At 33.1% G+C, this 23,804-nt stretch overlaps 5 protein-coding genes across 19 annotated transcripts in view; 2 read left to right on the top strand and 3 right to left on the bottom strand.

The window, feature by feature from the left end:
* Positions 1–85: 85 nt before the first annotated feature.
* On the bottom strand, positions 86–3,529 carry Daxx (Daxx-like protein). Of its 5 annotated transcripts, none has more exons than XM_031973101.2 (5): positions 3,410–3,529; positions 2,946–3,009; positions 1,707–2,847; positions 747–1,628; positions 86–654 (listed from the first exon to the last, which is right to left on the bottom strand). In XM_031973101.2, the coding sequence occupies exons 2-5, from the start codon at positions 2,997–2,999 to the stop codon at positions 86–88; spliced, it is 2,646 nt and encodes an 881-aa protein (XP_031828961.1). In that variant the 5' UTR covers positions 3,000–3,009; positions 3,410–3,529. The 5 variants fall into 5 exon arrangements, with proteins under 5 accessions (XP_031828961.1, XP_031828962.1, XP_031828958.1 ...); XM_031973102.2 differs by lacking the exon at positions 3,410–3,529 and adding an exon at positions 3,241–3,396; XM_031973098.2 differs by lacking the exon at positions 3,410–3,529 and adding an exon at positions 3,191–3,367.
* Positions 3,530–4,018: 489 nt separating this feature from the next.
* kto (mediator complex subunit kohtalo) lies at positions 4,019–13,025 on the top strand. 2 transcript variants are annotated; one of them, XM_031973415.2, is made up of 12 exons: positions 4,019–5,194; positions 5,325–6,037; positions 6,123–6,903; positions 6,982–7,307; positions 7,385–7,916; positions 8,003–8,596; positions 8,674–10,388; positions 10,465–10,890; positions 11,516–11,990; positions 12,084–12,337; positions 12,426–12,587; positions 12,659–13,025. In XM_031973415.2, the coding sequence occupies exons 1-12, from the start codon at positions 4,651–4,653 to the stop codon at positions 12,866–12,868; spliced, it is 6,732 nt and encodes a 2,243-aa protein (XP_031829275.1). In that variant the 5' UTR covers positions 4,019–4,650; the 3' UTR covers positions 12,869–13,025. The 2 variants fall into 2 exon arrangements, with proteins under 2 accessions (XP_031829275.1, XP_031829274.1); XM_031973414.2 differs by having other exon boundaries at positions 4,020–5,194; positions 12,656–13,025.
* An 890-nt stretch (positions 13,026–13,915) lies between these two features.
* On the bottom strand, positions 13,916–14,749 carry Trs20 (trafficking protein particle complex subunit 2). Its single transcript, XM_031973423.2, has 3 exons — positions 14,605–14,749; positions 14,180–14,413; positions 13,916–14,069 (listed from the first exon to the last, which is right to left on the bottom strand). The coding sequence occupies exons 1-3, from the start codon at positions 14,692–14,694 to the stop codon at positions 13,971–13,973; spliced, it is 423 nt and encodes a 140-aa protein (XP_031829283.1). The 5' UTR covers positions 14,695–14,749; the 3' UTR covers positions 13,916–13,970.
* skd (mediator complex subunit skuld) overlaps positions 14,605–23,804 on the bottom strand; it is a 57,167-nt gene continuing 47,967 nt past the window's right edge. For 4 of the 10 annotated variants that reach the window (XM_076366956.1, XM_076366963.1, XM_076366964.1 and 1 more), the window contains 4 exons: positions 21,347–23,676; positions 18,406–19,150; positions 15,876–17,829; positions 14,605–14,836 (listed from right to left, as the gene is read on the bottom strand). In XM_076366956.1, the coding sequence (XP_076223071.1) occupies positions 23,544–23,676 (133 nt within the window). In that variant the 3' untranslated portion in view covers positions 14,605–14,836; positions 15,876–17,829; positions 18,406–19,150; positions 21,347–23,543. The remainder of the gene's footprint in view (positions 14,837–15,875; positions 17,830–18,405; positions 19,151–21,346; positions 23,677–23,804) is intronic. The other 6 variants (XM_076366960.1, XM_076366957.1, XM_076366959.1 and 3 more) reach the window with 6 other exon arrangements.
* C1GalTA (Glycoprotein-N-acetylgalactosamine 3-beta-galactosyltransferase 1) lies at positions 16,136–18,954 on the top strand. The gene is made up of 5 exons (XM_031973417.2): positions 16,136–16,285; positions 17,565–17,740; positions 17,823–18,030; positions 18,114–18,252; positions 18,408–18,954. The coding sequence occupies exons 1-5, from the start codon at positions 16,255–16,257 to the stop codon at positions 18,952–18,954; spliced, it is 1,101 nt and encodes a 366-aa protein (XP_031829277.1). The 5' UTR covers positions 16,136–16,254.

The raw sequence follows: 23,804 nt of genomic DNA, 5'->3' as shown, positions 1-23,804 counted from the left end.
GAAGCGAATCGCTTTGAATGTTTATTTCAAACATTTCTGTTTTGACACATACAAATCCCTCGCTGAGTTATTGAAATTTTTGTTGCTAAGATTTCTTGGGTTGAATGTTTATATATCGACTAATGTGTCTTACTTGAGGTTTTAAAACAGAATTTGGTGACTGCTTGCTGTGATCTCTTACTACCGACACTATTGCAGGTTGTTTATATATGGTCACTACGTTTTTCTGAGATGGAACAACTTGATCATTCTGAGATTCCATTGTAACATTTGGACCCACAACTCGAGGGTTCAACATACCAGTACACTTAGAGATATTTTTTAATTTGACTATGTCTTTACCCGCTGCTACGAAAACTCTTTTTAATTTATTTTTACTCTTTACATGAACAAACATTTCAGAGTCAGTTGTAACATTCGTGCAACTGTCAATAACAATGTCGTTTTCATTTGGTGTCTCCACTGTAAGATCCACGATACTATTGTTAATCGACGTAGTCGGCACGTTCTTCTCCACATCTGACTCAACTTTATCAGTTCCATCTTTCCAAGTCATAGGATGTCTTGCAAACGAACGCACACGTAGTAATGGTTTCTCCTCCTCTAACGATTTAGTATCCGTCGCATCCTCAGTCATAATATTAGCTTCATCCTCTACAACATACACATATAACAAAATCTAATTGTTTCCTCTATTTTCTTTGGTAAGTTCTTCTCATTGATATTATGATGTTTATAACACTAACCTTTTATTCTATCAATTGGGACATCTACTTTCATAGATGGTACATCAACTCCAACCTTAGACACTACCGTTCCATCATTTTCTTCTATCCGTGACTCAGACTCGTTTTTACAGTCAGGAATGTTCACAACGTTACTCGAATTCGTTGTTTTCAAATTACAATCATCAGCACAGTCTTTTAGCATATCACTAGCATTCGTGTGGAAACCTTCACCTATTTCTATTATATCTAAATTGTTAGTATCAACCTTATTGTTTATGCTTGTCTCTTTCACTATTACTTCATTGGAATTGGAATTGTTGGTTTCAACTTTATTGTTTATCCTTGTTTCTTTCACTGTTAGTTCATTTTCATTGGAATTGTTGGTTTCAACTTTATTGTTTATCCTTGTTTCTTTCACTGTTATTTCATTTTCATTGGAATTATTGGTTTCAACTTTATTGTTTATGCTTGTTTCTTTCACTGTTACTTCATCTGTACCTATATTGACATCTTCCTCTTTCTCTTCTTCCTTTTCCTCAGTTTCTGAACTACTTTTATCCCTGCTTATACTCAAACTGTATTCCTCTTCACTAATATTGCCATTCTCATTATCTTCATCCTCATTTTCTACACTCTCTTCTTCATCCTCTTCATCTGATGATGTCTCAGTAGCCACCAAACAGTTTTTACTACTTTCTTGTTTTTTCACATACTCTTCAAATACATTAGTTAAACGCTTTTCACCCTCCCTCTTATTCTCTAACAATTTCAAAGCTAACTCTTGATCCTTCAGAGCTGGATCATCTTCCTTATCTTCCAAAAACAGGGAAAATGTATCCCAGTAATCAGCTCGACGAGAACGTTGTAAATATTCTCCTAATTTAATAAACGCCTTTTTAGCTGTGAAAAAAATACAAATGCACTAAACAAAACTTGAAAATTATATTACATACTTTAATACATATTTTATCAATTTACCCATTCGCTGTTGCTGTTTCGTATCCAATCTTAAATTACTTAATTTATTACATCTCTCAACACAATCCAGAATATCTTTATAATCTGGAAAAATCACTGCATCCGTGAATGTACCATTTTTTTTTACTTTATGCAATTTAGATAATTTAGAGTTAATAAAGTTTGTTATAGCATGGTCTAAAGTTACGATTCCAGTTGTACTCAAGTGTTTTGGCCTTAGATACTGTCGTCCTGCATCAATATCTCCACCAGTGTATTGACAATATTTGTTATAAAGCTTCAACATTCTATGCTTATATTTCTCTACTTTAATGTACGAACTGTTGTCATCATCATCAAAGTTTACCTCTGATTCTTCCCATTTTCTAATGTATTTTTGACACTTATCCATAGCTGCTTCTAATAGCTTAATCTTTTTGTTTATTGTACGATCTTTTGCTTTATCTTCTTCATTAGTAACATTATTTTCATCTACATTTACATTATCTACATTATTCGTATGAGCACTGGAACTAGGTACATCAGAATTGTTACATTGTAATTTATTCGAACTAGAAGTACACTTTTTGTTATTTAATAATAATGTTGATTTTCCTCTACATCCTTTTTTCATTTCATTCATCACATCAGCAATATGTGAATATAATTTATTTTTACTATTCATAATGTAATTTCTTTTTTCATTTATAAAACTAATGAAAGCTTCTGAATTAGCATAGTTTGAGTCCAATTGTTCATAACATCTTTTTAATTTATTAGTAATTACTTTCATATCTTCAGAGCGATCTTTTTGCAAACACAAACTAATAAACATTGGAAATATATCCTGTTCTATAGGAGAAAATGGTTTACTCTCTTTAACTACTAATTTTGGTTTTAATATAGTTTCATCCTTCTGTTTTTGCACACTTGTTAATCCACTGGTATCTTCCTCTACACTATGTTTTTTAATTCGTTCTTCTCGTAACACTTTTTTATTACTTCTGGAACTATTATCATCATTGTCCACCTCAGATGCTTTTCTTTTTTTTTCACAGGTAACTATTTCTCCACATTCATGTAAAATAATTTCTGGCTTTACACGTTTAACACGATTATTCTCCAACAGTTTAATAGGCATTTGTCTTTCATTAGTTTTATCCTATAACAGTAATTAAAATACACTTTTCAAATAAATAAGAATTATTATTTACAATATATGTAATTTATTAATGTCTACATAAAAACAATCACACAAACCTGTCCTGTATCTTCATCATCTGATGAAATACAAATGACCTCACCACTCTCCATTTTTGTTACCCTAATATAACAAATAAAAGAACATTTTATCACAAAGTCCTTTAATAATTACTTTGTCATTAAAATTCGACAAACTGTTAATTATTTTAATCATAATTGTGTTACAAATATTTGATCTTACGTATAAATTATTAATTGTTTAAAAATAATATAAATATTACTCTTATTTTCTTGCACATTACTTTATTTCTAGGTTACACATTCCAACTAATCTCAGTAATAAAATACATACAACAATTGGTTTCTACACTGGTTACATTTGGGGAATTTTGATTTTTAAAAAAACTGAAGATAGGAAGCAAGCGAACTTTAATATATAAGAGAATACTATCTCAAAACTTAAAGAGTTGACTGCATAAGATACTTTAATAACACAGTAGATTATTTGTGTGTAGATATACCTGTTATCTATTATGAATATTGTGTACTAAATACAATTAATATGGGATTATAAAACACCGTTGAAACGATCTATTGAAAGAGAAGTATCACAATTCAGATAATTTATATCAGATATGTGACATAAGATTTGATTTAAGATAAAAGATATTAGATAAATCAGGTGTGTCGGATTGGGAGCTCGCAAGCTTCCTAGGGTCTTTCCCCTCACAGCGAGAGGGGAGAGTTACCCTCTCCAGATCTACTCTGCATTGTTCATAAGAAGAGCCCTGAAAGGAATGCAGGTCGTATTGGTCAGTTTTCATATTTTTTCATCTCGTTTTCGATAAAAATTCGCTATTCGTCAATACGGTTAAACATAACCAATCAAAACCATAAACAAAATCCCTAGTGAGTGACCCCCACCCCCTGCCTTTGTGCCGTCATGGGACTAATCTCGCGAAACAACGCTCTATAACTAAGTTGCTACCTCCTCAATTACATAAAAAGTCCCTAGCCTAAATCCCTAAGTCTAAAGGCTTCTGATTGATAGAATAGAGATAGTATCAGCTTTTCTACCAATCAGAAGTCTGGAAGAGTGTACGGTGCTTTTCACGCAGTCATAGTGAAACAGAGAGTATTACTTCACAAGCGATTCTAATCATGAATTCTAGTAACAAGAAAATTCATTGACTGTCATTATGCAGAACTCTTTTACCTACATTCTATTATATAGTTGAAATTTTCAACGCAATATATTTATTCTAATGAAGTTGGTAATTCTTTTATAGTTTGTGTATTTTAAGTAATTATTTATTTAGTCAATAATGTTACCTGCCGATCTTAAAGATATACGGAGTATTGCATTTTTAGATCACTAAATTTTCCAAATCTTATGCAGTAAGTAATATTACAATGCGCTCTAAAGACATTCCGATACCGAGGTCGCGTTCGATTCGTATACGTTTCGTGGAAGTAGATAAATAAATGAAATAATTAAAAATATAGTTACATGAATGTGTCAACCGTATATATTCATGTTCATGATTTTAATAGTAACGCGCCACCTGGAAGCCTTCGTATACGTAGTGACAGTGTTGGGTTACAGTTTACAGTGTTGAGCAATTGTAAATATGTCATTATCGAAGGTTACATTTTTTACACGACAACGGAAATAAACTCGAAACGTTTCGGCCAATTTATTTAAATATATATGCGGACAATGTCGATAGCCGGCTGTCAATTTTGATAATTTCCTTGTACCATGATGGGAATATTGTATGAGAAACGGCCACTAAAACGGCCTAAACTGGGGCCGCCTGACGTATATCCTCAAGAACCCAAGCAGAAAGAAGACGAGCTCACTTCTATAAATGTAAAACATGGATTCTCTACGATACTTCAACTGTCCGATGAATTTGGAACTGCAAGAAACTGTAATGTCACTGCCGCTAAAGTGGGAGCATACTTTAATGGGATTCTTGCAAAGAAGGAAGAACTTTCTACGATGCCCGACACAGGCAGAAAGAGGCAACAAATTAATCCAAAAGATAATTTCTGGCCAGTAACTGCAAGAACAAAAAATGGCATAGAAGCATGGTTTAAAGATCTTTCTGGTTGTAAACCGCTAATAGCTCTTGCAAAAAAAGCTCCTAACTTTAATAAAAAGGAAGAGATATTTATGATGCTATGCGAATATCAAGTTCCAATGCTTAGAGCAGCTTGGTTCATTAAACTTAGTTCAGCTTACACAGTAGCTGTTTCTGAGGCCAAAATAAAGAAGAGACAATTACCTGATCCAACTACAGGTAAATAACTATAGTATTTAATTATTTAAAGTTTTATCTGAAGTATGAAAATGATAATAATGTTTTCAGAACATTAGATTGTTAGAAGAATAATAGTTAGTAACTTTTGTTACTCTTTTTCTTTGTATAGAATGGACAGGAACACTCATTAAGTTTCTAAAGGATCAACTTTCCAAGCTACAAGAGTATTATTATATAAATATTCATGGAACAAGTAGCACTAGTAACAATGGTATTACAAATAATTCTTGTAACGGTAATGGTTCTGGAAGTAGCAACAATAACAGCAGCAGTAATAACAGTGTTAACAATACTACTACTAATAATAATGGAGTTGCTAATAATCCACCGACTACGCCAAATTCTAATAACCAAACAACACCTGGGAGTAGCATGAATGAAGAACATAAGTTAGCATTAAAACAATGGCATTATTGTGTGCAATTAGCAAAGTATATGTTTGAGGAAGGTTTATTAGATAGGCAGGAATTGCTACAGTGGATTTTAGAATTATTAGATAAAATTAAATCGTCTCCATCAGAAGATGGTATTTTAAAGCTCTTATTGCCACTGGCACTGCAATATTTGGAAGAATTTGTGCAGTCTGAATTGTTAGCCAGACGTTTGGCATATCTATGTTGTCGTAAATTGGCGCACATGTGTAACAATGTAGAGACCAATGGAAATCCTCAAAGTCCGTCCATAAATAAAAGCGATGTTAATGGTGGGAAAGACACTGCCACTGTTAATCAAATACCAAATCCATTAACTGCTGCTTTTAATGATTACTTGTTATGTCCACATCACAGAGATGTGATATATAGCTTGTCAACGATTATACAGGTATTACTAACGTAAGAAAACAAATCATTAACATGAAAAATATATACACTACAAAATAGTTTAATAATAATTGTTTATTCGTTAGGTAATCACATTGGAATGTCCAACAGCATTGGTATGGAATAGTGTTGGAGAAGGGAAAGCTCCTTCTGTATTAAATGGTTCTCCTTTGGACTATTTACCTTGTCCTCCCACAGCTTTACCATGTCCTCCAGCAAGTGCAACAAATCCTACATTAAAACAGCTCAAGATTGCCCAAGAAAACATTCGAGCAAGATCTCAGGCTGCAGAAGGTAAATGGTCATGCGACAAATGGCAGCAAAGCAGTGCTGGAATAACGACTACGAAAGTGTTGGCTGCTTTGGATGCTCTGGATAGGCACAGTTTCGATAGAATGGATTCTACCAATTCATTAGATACACTTTATGCTAAAATATTCATGTCACCACCGAAGGATAATGCCAATGAACGAGATTCAAAAACTGAATATAATCCACAACAAGATTCTGCTGTAGTAGAAATTTTATGCGAATGGGCTGTTAGTGCTGAACGGTGGGGGGAGCATAGAGCAATGGCAGTGGCAAAGCTGCTTGAAAAACGGCAGAGTGAAGTAACTGGTGAAACGAATGATAACGATGATAAAGACAGTGTCTGTAGTAATGGAAATCCACCTGTACTTCCAATCTTTCAACCATTGCTTATGAAGTTTTTGGACATGGATGCCCCGGTATTAGATAATACTTCAGCTCAATCAAAAGTTCAGTTCACGAATTTGGTTCACTTATTTTCAGAATTAATTAGGCACGATGTGTTTTCACACGATGCCTACATGTGCACACTCATTTCTAGAGGAGATCTTATACAAGGTATAATGAGTTTTTAACTACTTGGTTCAAAGGTATTAGTTTAATAGAACGTTTAACGTAACGAACGTCTTTAATTAGGTCCCGCAGCAAGCAAGCCTGGAACTCCTAGTAATCGAGAACCAATCGATGAAGATAGTTTGTTTCCGGGTATAGATTTAAAGCCAGCAAAGTTAGAGGTTCCAGATCATGGAAGAACAATGGATTATGATGATAGTAAGATTGATGATGACTTGGACAAGATATTGCAACATATTAAAGAAGATCAACAAAACAGTATGGATGCTCCTGATAGTCCTAAAGAGGATGCATTAGCTGGGCATGGTACTCAAGAAGGACTGGATTCTAAAATACCATCCAGTCATAGTAGACATTTGTTGTATACAACACATTTTCCATTACCGCAGGTAATGATTTTACTTCTTTTTCTTTCAAAATTATATATATATAACTTCGATGATAATAGTGAGAATATCTGTCAAAGGATGAAACATGCAGTCAACACGATTGCAATCAACGACATGTACTACTTTACGGAGTAGGTAGAGTTAGGGATGACGCTAGACATGTTGTCAAGAAGATGACAAAGGAAGTGTGCAAACTGTTTGGCAAAAAATTCAGCATCGATGTCGCAGAAGGTGGAAAAGTGAAAAAACATTCCCGTAGCGAATTTAACTTTGAAGCGATCACTCTAAAATTCCAGAACTTAAGTTACTTTGATCAACATGTGGTAACGTGGCAGTGCGCGACTCAAGTGATTGAAATGTTAAATACGTTTGCCCTAGCTGGATCGTCTTACTTGCCAGTGCAAGAGCATGTAGCTTTCCTCTTTGATCTAATGGAGCTAGCTTTAAATATATATGGTTTAATAGATGTTTGTATTCAAATTCTAAAAGAGCTCCCAGAGGTTGAGACGCAGTTAACTGTTAGAAATAGTCAACTGGTTAGAAGTTATACCACAAGTTTGAGTTTATATGTGGTAGGTGTATTAAGAAGATATCATTGCTGTTTGTTGTGTAAGTATCCCTTTAATTTTATTTTTTGTTGATTATCATTAAACTTGGCATATCGAAACAATGTTGTAATTGTTTCATTATTTCAGTGTCTCCGGAACAGACAACTGCTGTATTCGATTTACTGTGTAAAATTGTAAAGCATGTATCCAATCCTAGCGATTGTAGTTCTGCTGAGAGATGCGTACTAGCACATCTCTACGATTTGTATTCGTCTTGTTCGTTATTGAAAACCAAACCACACGGAGTGGAAGCATTCAGTAATGCCTATCCCAAGATCCGAACTGCTCTTTACAGCACATTGCAACCGACGACTTCAAGTCACGTTTATAATTCTCAATTTATGGTAGATGTGTTTACTAGCCCAAAGCGCGGCGGGAAGATCGAACCGCAATGGGCTAGACAATTAAATGAAACGCCGGCTAATCGTTATAGTTTCGTTTGCAATGCGATTGTTGCAGTGTGCAGCGAAACAGACAACGATAAACTGAACGATATCGCAATAACTTGTGCAGAACTGACAGCATGTTGTAACGCGCTCAATGCTGAGTGGCTTGGAGTTCTCATGGCGCTTTGTTGTTCGTCGAATAGCTCTGCTTTTTACATAGATGTTTTGAACCAAGTTGATGTACAAGATTTAAGCATACATAATTCACTCGCTGTATTCACATCAATTTTAATTGGTAAATATTTTTACATTCTTTCTTTATAGTAAGGTAAATATGTACTTCTACTTTAACATTAAGTCTTATTTTTCCAGCGAGACATTGTTTTTCCTTAGAGGATTTTGTCGTTCATATAGCACTGCCATCCTTAGTTAAAGCTTGTAACGAGGGCCGTGGAGATGCAGACATAGAGGCAGAAGCCGGAGCACGTTTGACATGTCACTTGCTTCTGCGACTTTTCAAAACAGTCGAATGTCCTCAGCCAGCTTTGTACTCCGTGAGCACCAGTCCTCATCCTCTACCCAATGGAAACTCCAGAGGTTACAGTATAAAATTAAGTTGTGATAGGCACTTGTTAGCAGCTGCTCACAACAACATTAGGGTTGGCCCCGTCTTAGCTGTACTTAAAGCTATATTGGTTGTTGCCGACGCTACTGCTGGCAAACAACCTCCAAAGAAGCCAGACGTGCCGATGAATCATTCGAGCAAAGCTGGTGGACCGGCTAGCGTGGGAGTTGGTGTTGGTGTTAGCACAGGTGGACCAAGTGAATTATCGATTAGTCATATCCTCGGTACTAGCGATATTCTAGGCGGTGGTGATGACTTAGGACTCGATTTAGCTATGTCATCATCTAGCAGCAGTGCTGGCATGACTTCAGAAAACGTTAAAGGACTGTCAGATTTTGCACAGCATGTGCTAAGGCAAATTTGTAGCCAGGAATGGGTCTTAGAGAGATGTTTGCAGAATCCTGAAGAGCTTTGTCATCCAGACATGTTACTCGACAATATGTTGACTCCTCGTCAAGCTCAGAGTTTGCTCCACATGATCTGTTACCCAGAAACTTCCAATGATGCATTTATCGATCAGAAGACTCATATCACGAACATTCTAGAAAATTTGGAACAGTGGAGTCTGCGAATGTCCTGGCTCGATCTGCAGCTCATGTACAAACAATTTCCTCCAGGATCCAGCGATCTTTCTCAGTGGCTGGATACAGTTGCTAAAGCTGCAATCGACGTGTTTCAATTGAACACCGTGTCTAATAAACCAGATAAACGGTCTGGCTCCATATGGTTAGTTGCTCCACTGGTTTCAAAATTACCCAGTGCTGTACAAGGCAGAGTTCTTAAAGTAGCTGGTCAAGTGTTGGAATCCGGCAATTGGTCGAAAACAGCAGCCGGTCGTGAGAGGGGTAGATCAAAATCGCCGTCTCTTTTCAATCACCAGCCATTTCTCTCACTTGTTCTTACTTGTTTGAAAGGTCAAGATGATCAAAGAGAAGGACTGTTGATGTCATTGCACTCACAACTATCGCAATTCTTAAATATCAGTAAAGAAGAGAAAAATTTCGCTACTGAAGATCCAAAAACGAGAGAGGTGTTACAGGATGCGCTTCAGTTAAGGTTCAGTCTCGTTGGTGGCGTTTTCGATACCATTCAAAGAAACACTACTGTTACTACAGACTGGGCTATCCTTTTGGTCCAATTGGTTAGCTACGGTGTTATAGACTTAAGTAATAATTCCGAATTATTTACAACTGTCATAGATATGTTGGCAACTCTGATACATTCTACCCTTGTCTCGGATTCGCAATCCGAAAAAGATGAGAATAAGAAGCATTATCAAAATCTGATGAAGAAGTTGAAGAAGGAACTAGGCGACAGAAATTCTCAGAGTATTCGATATGTCAGGCAATTGTTACCGCTGCCAAAACTAACGATGGAAGTTATTACCTGTGAACCGGTTGGTTGTTTAACGGACACGAAGGGAAACAAGATAGCTGGTTTCGATAGCATCGATAAAAAACAGGTATGTTCAAATAAGATTGAACAAAATTTAAATATTTATAAGTAGAATGTTTCTTGTAACCTCTACAATTTACTAGGGTTTGCAAGTATGTGATTCGCAAAGAGTATCAGCATGGGAGGTACTAGAAGGTCACAAAAATCCAGCACCCATATCTTGGGCTTGGTTCAGAGCGGTGAAACTAGAACGTAAACCCCTAACGTATCAGAATGCCCACAAACTGTTACGATATCATACTCACAGTCAAATTAGAACACCTAGCCACTATTTGGATCCACCGCCATTACCTCCAGAAGATTTGGAACCAGACAAGAAGGAATCCGAACCTGGGAAAGCTGATACTCCTATGAGCATTGATTCTCCTGGAAGAGTACAAGGCACTGTTAGTAGTAGCGGAATTGGTAGTGCTGTTACCAATGGTAAAGGAAAAGCTATGAAAGCCAGAAGACACAGAAGGAGTAAAGGAGCAGCTACACCAACTGCACCAGTATCACAACAAATTCAGGTTTGTTTAAATTTCAATAATTTAATTATGTTTATAATACTGATGTAGGAAGCCGAGCCATTAGGCACAATCGGTCTTCCTCAAAAACAGAGAACGCGCGTTTTTACAGGCAATGATCCAGAGTGCGAATGTGAAGTGTGATGACCCCTCAGTATATGCATGAGAAAGTGAGAGAGGAAAGAGCGTAAATTTGATGATCCCTGAATAAGTGCATGAGAGATTGTATGTGTGGCTTCCTTTATAAATAATATTGTTTACCTATATAGTACGGAATCGCGAGTAGTAGTAATAGAGCGACTGAGAAAACGATTTGCTAAGCGAGAACCGTGCCTCTTTAACCTCCTTTTGCACATAATTGTTATACTTTACTCTTTTTTTGTTTCTTATTTGTATTTATTTCTTATGTTTTTAATAAACCTTAAAATCTCTACTCTGATATAGCAATATAATAATGTCAACGAAGCTGTAAAGAAAAATCAAGGTCGTAGGTCAACATATGGTGTTATAATGAAAAAAAAACTCGTTCTAAATTATTCTCCTTTTTAAATTAGTCTTGAAAGTATTAAAAATACTGAAAAAACTGTTATGCCTTTATTTTTGTTAATATCTTGTATGTGTTATACAGCAAGCACCAAACCAACTTCAACAGATGGCGTTTGGAAATCAACAAGTACCTGTCACCCAACAACCAGGAATGTTTACTGGTCAACCACCACAACATCAGCAACAGTGGTATGCGAATCAGCAAACTCATACACCAGCCCAACAATATGGATATGGACAACAGTTACCACCAACTCCAGTTGGACAAAGATACGATAGACCAGGCATGAACAATCAGTCTAAACAAGCGCTTTCTCACATGTTACGTTTACGATTACCGTCCAATCAACTGATGAGCTCCCAACAGCAACCGAATGCTACACCTGTTGGTGGACCTGGAGCCTTCCAAGGAATGCAAAGACAACAGTTCATTAGGCAACAATTAAGAGCTCAACATGGAGCCCCTAATATGAATCCACAACAAGGAATGTTTGCTTCACAGCAACAACAGCAACAACAACCACAGCAACAAGGAATTTACACCGGAATACAACAAGGTAACAATTATAATATCGATATGAAGTACTTTTTATAATCGTAAGTAATTAGTAGCCGGGTGTTACTTGCATTTACTATATTTTTCTTAACAGGAATGAACCAAAATTATGCAGGATATGGAGGACAACAAATGATACCACAACAACAACCGCAGCAACAACAGCAACAGGCACCTCAACAAGCGCAACAGCAGCAGCAACTATTACAACAACAGCAACAAGGTTTAATGAACCAACAGCAGAACATGATGTTTTCCAATCAACAACAGATGATGACACAACGAGGACAGGAATACATGCCACAGCAGCGTATGCAGCCCGGAACTGCTAGGCCACCTTATCTTCAGGTATTTTTTGAATAGCAAAAAATATACTACAGTAGCTATAAGGGAATGATAACCGAATAAATATGAAATTCTTTTTTGTACTGAATAGGCTCCAAATGTTACAATGAATACGATGGGTCCGATGGGAGGTGGAGTTCAAAATCAACCAGCTCCGCCATATAGACAAGCCAGTGGAAAACCTGGTGCTGTTGGAGTGACTGGAGTCGGAACTGCTAATGTTGGTTTACAACAAAATCAACAATTCCAACAGGTAAGATAGTGTATATTTTTAGCGAATAAAAACAATGTCAAATACAACTGTAATTTTCTTAATTACAGCAGCAAGCAATCAATCAACAACGTATGAGACAACAAATGCTTGCAATGCAACAACAACAACAGCAAGCACAGCAACAACAACAAGCTCAGCAACAACAGCAACAACAAGGCAATGCTGGTGGACAACAGCCGACTCCTCAAATAGTGACGCATTTGCAACGGCACTTAAGCCAACCACCGCAACATTATCAGCATCAACCTCCGCCTTATTAGTAGTTTAATATGTACATAAATTAATTGATACGTTGTACAAGAACAATTTATATGAAGTGTGTAAGTACATCTGGATCGCAAGAGTTACATAACTTAATTTACAGTATGAATGTGTAAAGCGTGCCATGCCAAAGGCAATAAAGTGGAAACAATTTTAGACATTGGAAGCTGATTTCCTATGCATTTGACTTTCCTAATAAATTATAATGTAACCAGCATGAAATATATCCATGTCGATTTGTTGAAATAATTGTATAATTCCTGTACCTGAGAACAAATAAACTGATAGCAAAGTCTCTTTTATAAAATTAAATAACGAAAGCTTACACGCGTTTCAAATAAAAATTTTTTATCTGAAACTTCCAAAACCATGGTAATTTGCTTTTCTTTACATTGGGGTCTTGTATAAAAAATGCCCTATACTTAATTTTTCAAATAAAGAGTAATATATTAACCCATAAATATAATAATCAATGAAGAAATACCTATAAGTGCAATTCGTTACACACGAGATGATCTCTGTGACAGTATAAGGGCATAAACATAGACGAGGTGTAGTCAAGGTTAATATTTGTAATTTGCCTCTTGACGTCATCAAAATTCAAATACTAAATCGTAATTAAAATCAAAATAAAATACAAAATAACTTTATACAAATTATTGTCAAAGCTTACTGTTTATAAATTCTTCATATGACATCAAAGAATGTTTATTTGATAGTTTTTTTCTTACACAATTAGAACATGCTTAAATATTTTAATGATTAATTTGTAAATCACTATAATAAAGTAGTATATACGGTAAAATAAATAATTATGTTCAAATTGCGATTAAAAAATTGGCAATGCAAAGATATAAATTATAGAAACAGGAAATACTATATAATACATTAGGTATCATACTACTCATAAAGTAATTATGTCAAAGCATATTAATTTTAATATAATACTAATAATAATAATTTCATATAAAGCTATATATAATGTATTATTCGTAACAAAACTAGAATGTTTAGTGGAATTATAAGAATAAAATTAGTATACAATATAACAACATTAATATGCTTTATTATTAACACTTCACAAAATTGAAATAAATCAGCTTATGATGATAAATATTTTCTACCATACAATTGGGCCTTTTTTTCAAAGCCAATAGACTTAATAGGTGTGTTTAACTTATAGAATGGATTCATAGAGTACTAGAAGAAAGAAAATAGATTAACGATTCTCATAGGGAATGTATAAATTATTATAATGGCTTTAATGCAAATATCTTATACTATAATAAATTTTTAATGCGTTTCCTTACTTTTATATATGTCTCATACATTTCATTGAAGAAATTCTTTATGCCATCTTCATTTTTGCTATCATGTACCATAATGAATCTAATGTGTGTTGCAGTAACGAAGGCACTCACAAACCATTGGTTGAATTTATCTACAATTTTTAGATGCATATTCGGCGTTTTCCAGGTATGCTCGTCTATGAGATCTAATGCAGAATGTGCAATGAATTGATTTAAATGTGAGTAATCTTCTTTCTATTGAAAATAAAAATAAATACAATTAGTATACACTGAACAAAATATAAATAGAAAACGCATGTAAATAAATGAATTATATGAAATTATGTTATACTATCTAAGTAAAACTACAGTTATTCTTACGAAACCATAATTGTATAAAGAATTAAATATGTTTGTAATGTAATTAAAAATAACCTATATCAAACCTTTGCATCCTTTCCAGAATTGTTAAATTCAATTTCAAATAAAGGATTATCGGCATGACCAACAATTACAAAATAATAATAAGCTGTCATTGCAAGTACTTTTATTGATGTTATATCGAAGATAAGTATTTTTCTATACACAGAGTTAACATTAGGTAACTTGATTTTTGTTCAAATCGTTGTTGCTTTAATAACTTCAAAATAACTTCACGCTTTAAATACTCTGTGAAAACTTCAAAACATATTATTTCATTACATCACATTGGAAAAAAGGCGAACTGTTTTAAACTGACGGAATGCAGGTTACTAAGTGTCAAATATGTTCTATAGACAACGTTCAATTCAACTGATATATTGTCCAATTAAAAATTTTCAATAAGTGAAAATGCACTAATCGTAAAAGAAATGTTGCATAATAAAAAATTTAATGAATAGTGTGAAATACATATGGGGACACTACTATGCAAGTTATATGCAATGATTAAGCCATAGAAGTTGTATGGAAACTGCAGACAATGTATTATGATGAAAAACTTAAATAAACACGATGTTTTTACGATTACTTAAAATTTATATCTTCGTGTGTGAATTTATTCAATAAAATATGTATCTTCTTAGAGATTTAATGTGTTCTTAGTGAAGAATGATTTGTAAAATACATTTTCGTTTGTTCGTACATATGATTTAGTTTCCCAAAGACCATTTTATCCTGCGATCGTTATCATTAACTCATTATTGTTTTGCAGTGTACGCAATATTTGCTTTGCAAGGTATGTATTTAAGTTCGCGTTTGACGTCATTTATTAGGTAGAATTGGACCGCAGGTGTTATAAAGCAAAGAAACACATGTCTAAACCCATTGTTTAACAAAGTGCTCTTCGACGGAGAATACCGAAAAATCATTTTAAACATAGAACAAGCAATATTACTTTGGACATTACTTTAAAATAAGTAAGTGTTACGATGGTAGTATTTAGAATTTAAATTATTTCTCCGTGATAATTATAATCAAAAGTTTACGACAAAAATAATTAAACAATAATTTAATATTTTTACGTATGGAAGTAAAATATAATTTTGAATATTATATTTCTTTCATGCAATAGAATTTGAATGTATTGCATATACCTTTCTGTCTTATCAGGGTAGAAAAATGTTTCCTGTTTGTGCTATCAATTTTTGTGTCAGTAATATTTAAATTTAGAATATGAGAAGACCTAAACAGCAATCAGTGTAATAAAGTATAATTTTTCAGTATATATATTACTTACATGAATTACTTTAACTCTGTGGATTTTTATAAATTGTGTTTTGGCAGTTAGTGCATTAAAATAATATTTGGTTATTTTTCAGGTACACAGAATGAAGATACATAAACATTCTTCTATAAATTACTGCTTTTTACCTGATAGTAAAAATAATTGAAAAAGGCATGTCTATTTTCAAAAAATACATTTTTGGAATGGTCAAATCAATTTTGGATTTGTATTTATATCTACAAAAATTTTCAAGTATTTTATAGATATATTTAAAACTAAATGATAAATTATTTTTGTTTCATTGATGTTATGAACAATGCAGTAATCTAAATGAATTGATTATAATACTTATCCTTTGCTTAATTGAAATTACATATTTTTATCATGTATCATGGTTCGACAAAGGCTTCCAAACATTAATGGTATGTTAATACTTAAATATATTTTCAATTATGGATATATGCAGAGTGTATTAAATATATAGAATGATAATTGATAAGAATTGTCACCTGAAACATTTGAAATGAAATTTATTGGATTGAAGAAGGCTGATTAAATATGTTTTGATTTTTGAATATCTTATATTTTTTGAGATATTAAAATGGCTTTGAGTCTTTCATTGTATATTTCTATTGGTACTCTATTATAACAATTAAAACGATGTATTCAGAGCCATATAAATAGATGAATTTTAATTAATCTTCAATTTCTGAATGCAATTTTGAAACTTTCCATCTAAGGTAATGTAGTGGTTGAGCAAATAGCTTTTTATAATTGTAGAAAAGAAAATAATATTATCTCAAGCATGATTAAGAATAAAATAACACAAGTTCTGAATGTCAATATAGCAGGGTCTGAAAACAGTTATGATATTGGTTTTGGTTCTTGAAGTAGTTGTGAAGAACTGAAAGTGATATAGCTCAAAACCGATATACCGAATAACAATTGTGACTTATTTTGGTTCTTCATAACTGTTTCAGTGGAAACTAATAATAACGGTTTGAAACACTAATTTTTGGAACTTATTCAACTCCAGCAATATAGTAATTTGAGTCAATCTTGAAAAGAATAAAGAGCTCGATGTACTCAAGAGTCCATGACTGGCTTTCAAAATTTTTATTCCGTCTTGAGGCTGCTTAATTTTAGGTTTGTTGAATTTGTCATTTCAGTAGCCATAACAGAGTATGAATAGAAATATGCAGTGTCATTTAAAAATCTCAATATCACCTTCATATTTCAGAAAATTTTGTTTGCTTCAACCAGTAGGTAATAAATTATTTTAAGTGGTAATTCTTATTGATCCAATTTGTATATGATTAGAAAAATATGATATATAAGAATCTTTTGTATTACATTTATTATTGATTATATATCATAAGTTGATAAAATACTTTGATTTAATCTTATTTTTTCTTACAGTTGCAAATATTTTATCTGCAAGAATTTTATTCAAGGATATATTTGTTTCATGAAGAAGTTAATTTGTCACAAAATTATATAATTAACATTAAGATGTTTTTATTCTTAAATGGAAGCAGATTTTCATTCATTCTTTTTCTCAAATTTCAACATGAAAAATATGCCTTTGCCATATGGCCTGAAAATTTGTTGACCCAAGCTAACACAAACACACATCTCCATTTTAGCAAAAACATATAGTACAGCTGTATACAATTAAATAATTCATGTCTTCTTTTACAGGTGTAAGAAGTGGTAAACATTTCGTTGCAACTCTTGTTGCGGGTGTGATTTTTGGATTTCTTTCTGCATGCTTTTTAATAGCAACTACCAGAAATGTGCCATATGTGTTTAACTGGTTTTCTGGTAGATCAACTCATTCTAGAGATCCCCATCATTATTCAGAATTGGAATTAGAAGTGAATATATTAGATATAATTTATACTTTCACTAAAAGTTTTTCCCATTTTATTTATAATATTTTACATGTACATGTAACAGGTTGGACCTGAAACAGAAGTAAAGTTTCATGGTGAAGATGAAGATTTTCACAGAGGTGAAGACAAAGTTGCACAAGATCTTGCAAAAAAAGTACGTGTTCTTTGTTGGATCATGACAGGCCCAAATAATCATCAAAGTAAAGCGCAACATGTAAAAGCAACATGGGGCAAACGATGTAATATTCTTTTATTTATGAGTTCTGTGGAAGGTAAATTATTTAATTGAATATTAAATCAAAACAAAAACAGAAAAAAATAAATTTAAAACATTAAAACTTTTTTTTTTATTTAGATACTAAGTTACCTACAGTTGTTTTGCCAGTAAAAGAAGGTAGGGAAAACCTATGGGCAAAAACCAAAGAAGCATTTAAATATGCTTATGAAAAGTACAAAGACGAAGTTGATTGGTTTATGAAAGCTGATGATGATACGTTAGTATATTTTTCACTATAATTTTCTTATCAGCTGTACTTTGATATTTGAAAGTGATAAAAAAAGTGAAGCTCAATCTAATATAATTGTGCTTCTATTGTATGGATTGAATTACTTGAATTTAAAGTGATTTAATTATTGTTAACACTTACAGATATGTGATAGTAGAAAATCTACGGTACATGTTATCATCTTATAATCCAAGTTCGCCGCTGTATTTTGGCTGTCGATTTAAACCATATGTCAAACAAGGTTACATGAGTGGTGGCGCCGGATATGTACTTAGTAAAGAGGCTTTACGGAAATTTGTGGAGAATGGTTTAACTGATAAAACTAAGTGTCGCGGAGATAATGGAGGTGCCGAAGATGTGGAAATGGGAAAGTGCCTAGAAAACGTCGGTGTTAAAGCCATGGATACTCGGGATCCACATGGCCGCGGTAGATTCTTTCCGTTTGTGCCAGAACATCATTTGATACCCAACCATGTGGATAAAAATTTTTGGTATTGGAAGTACATTTATTATGACACGAAAGACGGTCTCAATTGTTGCTCTGATAGTGCAATATCATTTCATTACGTGTCACCTAATATGATGTATGTTCTCGAGTACTTAATTTATCATTTAAGGCCGTATGGCATTACGCATGCTGCGGATAAACTTACTGAAGCGCAGTCGATTACTGTATCAACTGAACACTAGTCTTTTTATTGTTTTAATTGAAACACTGAAAATAGCGATCAGTGAGTATCAGTTTTAAAATCTTGAATCTCAGCGAAATTCATCTGTACTCGACCTCATTACCAAGTATAAGCACCAACAACTATTTTATGTCCTTGTTTTTATGTATACAACGCTAGTCCATTCAGGCCAACGAATTTAACCATGAATATGTTCACTGAAAGATAACATGTGTGATATATAATATTATTACATATTATATAATATATATAATATATATACACAGAAAGTGAATCATCTAATTTAACCACTTAAAAGTCTTGATTGCTTGTTGTATAAAAAAATGTTTTAAACAAAAGTTGTATGATATCAGGAAGGATATGTAGTATAATTAGAATTTTGTAGATAAGCATTTAAAATAAAAAATTATTAAGACATTCTTAAAAAAAATTACGATATAATGAAGTCTGTGTGGACAAAAAATGTGTACAACACTTGGCTGAATAATTTTCAAACGTAAATGCAAATTGAAAATTAATGAATGTGATAAGTATTTGTAACAGTGAAAAAATAATAATAGTGAAAAGTGACCATATAAATCTTATTTATAGTGCATGTTGGCGAACATCGCTTCAGATTCAAATCATTTAAAAAATACCTTGATAATTATCATGTGTTTTTAAAAGCATAAACCTCCATGATTCTTTTTCAGGAGAATTTAATATTCTTTTAAGTTCAATAACCTAGAGTGAACCTTATATTTTCATGAAAAAATTAATTAATAAAAATGTAATTATTATACTATATAACCTTCTGATATTGTACAATTTTTGTTTCAAACAGTCTTGAATATAATAAACTGTTTCAATGTAAAGTGGTTAAGCCAACCGATTCACTCTATATACAGGGTATTTAACTACTCTTAGTAAATATTTTAAGAAGTGATTGTACAAGTCAAAATAAGATGAAAATCAAAAATAATAAAATTGCGATTTCGACTTACTTTTCAAATAATTAACGATTAAAATTCACCAATAATGATCTATGGGTCAGGTGAATAAGAGAAGGAATAGTAATAAGCATCATGTGTAAATTAGATACTTGATCGAAAGTTGTGGTCACTTTTTTGAAAAAAGAAAACTCATTTGGAACCCATTGCACAACATTAAATTTATTTATCAACTGAAATATCAGTACTTATTATGTGCTAGGATTGTCCTGATAAAAAGTGTTCATCATTGATTATTTCTTGTTCATCAGAATACTTTGCGTGGCACACAAGATATATCTTTACAAATTAAAACCTAAACAAAAATTATAATTACAAACTATAAGCAAATGAAAATGATGTAGATTTTTCGGGATACAAATATTCCCCGTGAATTATGATTTAATAATTATAGTTTTGTCGAAACAGTTGTCAAACTGAGAAAAAACTGAAAGGTGTTACAAGAAGGATGAGGCAGAGATCAATGACAAATTTACGATAAGCATTTAATGCAGAAGTGCACGAATAAAATGTTGTCAGTGACGAAATAAGTTGCAATCGTACTTCAATAAATCACAGAATTTTAGACAAACTTTTTTAAACGAAAATGATTTAGCTACGTCTTATTTTATTGTTTAATTCATATACTTAATTGTAAATATTAAATTACTAGAATATTATGTTTAATTCAATAATATTATACGTTGCGTACTGTGCATTTCTGCTTAAGAAAATAAGAAACCATGATCAACGTTTGTTTTTCTGAATCATTTTGGACAAGATCACAGTTTGCTTTTAATCTCATATAATCGATTGACCTTGTTGATTTTAGATACATAAATTTCATTTCTCTATATATTGTAACTCATATTCTTTAAATTAAGTATACTTGGAAAATGAATAATAATTCTATTTGTATTTGATATAGAAATACACAGAAATTTTGTCATAACTGCGTAATCGCTATATATTAGGGACACATATAAGTAGAATATTTGCAGTGTGTAATACATATCTGCATTTACGATGTAGGCGAATCGATGACTGATAGTACTCGAGGAAAAAAAATGTTATCAAATAAATATTCATCCTCCTCAGTTAAAAGTTTAATAAGATGGATATTAAATATATCGTATAATAAGTATTAAAGTTACTGGAGTCGTAGATAACAATTTTGAAGTAAATGTCTGTGTTTCGCATGGTACGTTACTGACTGCGTTTCTCCGGACCTGATTTACACGTGGTGCTATTGGCAGATCATTATAGCTGCGGAAATATTTTGAATTGTTAATAGTTTAAAAACGAACTTGAAGCCAAAATCTCAATTTCATTAGTTCTGATTTTCGTTCGATTTTGAGATATAGAATCATGTTTTAAAATTTGTTCCACATGTAGATGAAAACCCTGTATATTATTTATACATACCTATACGTAATGATGAGAAGTTTATAATTTCACTACACGAGAGTAAAGTAGGGTACACTGATATACATGTTACAAGCATATCAGAAATGCTATTGCATCCTATTATTTTATCGGCGAGTGACTTGTAAGATTATCTTATCTATGAATGTGCAAAGTAAGGAATGTAGTAATACTTATTGTGTACATAGTAAAATAATTTTTAAGTTATTGATAATAATCTTGTAAAATACTTTTTTCTCAGAATAAAAACGAAACAGCACTTAAACATTTGCATTTTCCAAACGTTAATCTCCTGAAAAAATAAATAACATATACTTGGTATCATTGATTTCAAGACATTGGGACAGTTGTAAGTAAAATTCCCTACAAAAAGAAAAAGACAAAAAGAAAAGATATTACCTAATAATTTCATTTATAAATTTGTTATTTTTCGTACACTGAGGACGCACTTTTCTTGCGAGATTTTCAAGCAGGGATATCAGAAACAACGATCGAATTCAACGGAATGTTCACAGAGATATGAAAACGCCATGGCGTTTCCACTATGCTTGCAACATCGACACTGTCAAATATGCGTTTCATACGAAATGAGGTATATAATTATATATACACATAAAACTGTATTTCGTAATATTAATATAATAATAGTAATAATAATTAATAATAATAATAATCCCAATAATGATGTTCTACCCAGATAATAAATACTATAGATACAGTGTGAGTGTGGTGTGTGAGTAAATTAACCAATAACTTTATAAGGGGGAGAGGATTAGGGGTTGCTATGTACAAGTTATATTTGTACTATGCGACTGACGCAACTAGCCACCATCGGCTTCCATTCAGACGCGCCCTGTATTCTTTACTCTTGTCTTTTTATTTTTTTTCCTCATATATTTTCGCTTCGTCCGCTTGCTCATTTTACTTGTATGTTTTAAATCATTTTTCCTAAGGTGCGGGGAACAAAACTGTGCTCTTCTCTCATTCTCTTTTCTCTCTCGCTCCCTTCGTTCATTCTCAATAATCTAATATATCGGCGATGTCTCACTTCATAAATTATTTAAAAACAATATTTTACACTATTAATGTATGTATAATATATAGAGGTCACCTAATTCGAATAAAATTTGTCAAACAGCATCGAAAAATTGCGCTAACGGGTCCAGGAAACATGATAACAGTGACCCAGTGCCGCGCGAGCATAATATAATATAATATTATATAATTGTCATACTTATCTCACACCAGGGGCTTGTACGAGGCAATATACTTGTAAAAAAGAAGTGTCGCCTCCCTTTCTGTTCTCTCTTTTTTTTTTCATTTATATCATCTCTATAAAATTAAAAAACAACGTAATATCATTTATATTACTTCGTCGTTATTAATAATAAAAGCTTTGTACAAAATTCAATTTACAATTAAAAACGTTTTGGTTACGTAATTTTCTAGAGATTCTGATTTGTAATTGAACTATCTATCGACAGAGAGGCAATCGAAAGTTAGCTTCTTTTAACGCACTCTCTTTTGTTTCCCCTTTGCTTCCGTTTATACAAACACTCACTCTTTTTTTCTTCCACGCGTTGTCTTTCGTTCTCACTTTTTTCCCTCCCTAACGACATTCTCTCAATTTTTCATTCGTTCTTTCAATCTTTCTTATTCATAATATCGCATTCAATTCCCACTTTCATACATCAGACTCCATTTGGTATGCGGCAATGCATGGTCGTTAATTAGTAGTATCTTTGTGTTTTTCTTTTCATTTGTCACGATTATTGGTTAAACACAAAGTACAATCTATTTTATTTCGTGGTTTGTCCGCCTGTCAACAATTACACGAATAGAAGAACATTAAAAAAGAAAAAGAAGGAATTATTGTTATGTCAATAAGTATCGAATCTACGGTAGGTATCATCGCGACATGACTTTATTCACTCACCGTATTGTATAAGAATTTAAAGAATAAAAAGAAGCCGAGCAAGGAAAAGGGTCTCGGTATTTTTTGCATCGAAGGATGCAATTTCAATTGGTCGAAAGAGCATCCTATATTCCAATTATTCGAGGAATCTCAGAGTCGCTAACGTACGGTTGAAGGCGGATCTAGGAAACCAGTTGCTCTCGTAAAGCCCCAAGTGATGGTATGGTTAAGGAGTGCGTGAGAGAGGTGCACATACTGCACTACGAAGGGAGAGGGTGTGGGTCAGACGAGAGCTGCCGCTGCATGGTAGAGCTGCATGAGCGCTTGTACGTGTACTGGCAAGCAGGATAGTCGATCCTTCGTATTCGCATCCACGGCGAGCCACGATAATGCATTGTACCCTTCCAGCACGTATCTGAAAATCGGATAACTTGGTTATATGTTAAATTTCATTCTAAAAACAATTTAAGTGTTAGCCTTCCGATGACCGTGTCGAAGTCACTTGTGATTCGCATTATTCAGTGGTGGGTGGACGTCTCGAAT

This window comes from Nomia melanderi, chromosome 4 (assembly GCF_051020985.1).
Source record: "Nomia melanderi isolate GNS246 chromosome 4, iyNomMela1, whole genome shotgun sequence".
Taxonomy (NCBI): Eukaryota; Metazoa; Arthropoda; class Insecta; order Hymenoptera; family Halictidae; genus Nomia; species Nomia melanderi.
Note: the sequence above shows the minus strand (reverse complement) of the source record. Positions and strands in the feature narration are given on the sequence as shown.

Excerpts from the sequence above, each read along its gene's own strand:
- Trs20 (XM_031973423.2), bottom strand. The coding sequence starts at position 14,694 with ATGACAGCTTATTATTATTTTGTAATTGTTGGTCATGCCGATAATCCT. Across the intron at positions 14,414-14,604 it reads ATTCTGGAAAGGATGCAAAG|AAAGAAGATTACTCACATTT; the intron begins GTTTGATATAGG and ends TATTTTCAATAG. Across the intron at positions 14,070-14,179 it reads TGTATGAGACATATATAAAA|TACTCTATGAATCCATTCTA; the intron begins GTAAGGAAACGC and ends TCTTTCTTCTAG.
- kto (XM_031973414.2), top strand. The coding sequence starts at position 4,651 with ATGATGGGAATATTGTATGAGAAACGGCCACTAAAACGGCCTAAACTG. Across the intron at positions 5,195-5,324 it reads ATTACCTGATCCAACTACAG|AATGGACAGGAACACTCATT; the intron begins GTAAATAACTAT and ends TTCTTTGTATAG. Across the intron at positions 10,891-11,515 it reads CAGTATCACAACAAATTCAG|CAAGCACCAAACCAACTTCA; the intron begins GTTTGTTTAAAT and ends TGTGTTATACAG.
- C1GalTA (XM_031973417.2), top strand. The coding sequence starts at position 16,255 with ATGGTTCGACAAAGGCTTCCAAACATTAATG. Across the intron at positions 17,741-17,822 it reads ATTCAGAATTGGAATTAGAA|GTTGGACCTGAAACAGAAGT; the intron begins GTGAATATATTA and ends TACATGTAACAG. Across the intron at positions 18,031-18,113 it reads ATTTATGAGTTCTGTGGAAG|ATACTAAGTTACCTACAGTT; the intron begins GTAAATTATTTA and ends TTTTTTATTTAG.
- Daxx (XM_031973098.2), bottom strand. The coding sequence starts at position 3,210 with ATGTGTAACCTAGAAATAAA. Across the intron at positions 3,010-3,190 it reads ATGTGTAACCTAGAAATAAA|GGTAACAAAAATGGAGAGTG; the intron begins GTAATGTGCAAG and ends TTGTTATATTAG. Across the intron at positions 2,848-2,945 it reads ATGATGAAGATACAGGACAG|GATAAAACTAATGAAAGACA; the intron begins GTTTGTGTGATT and ends TTACTGTTATAG.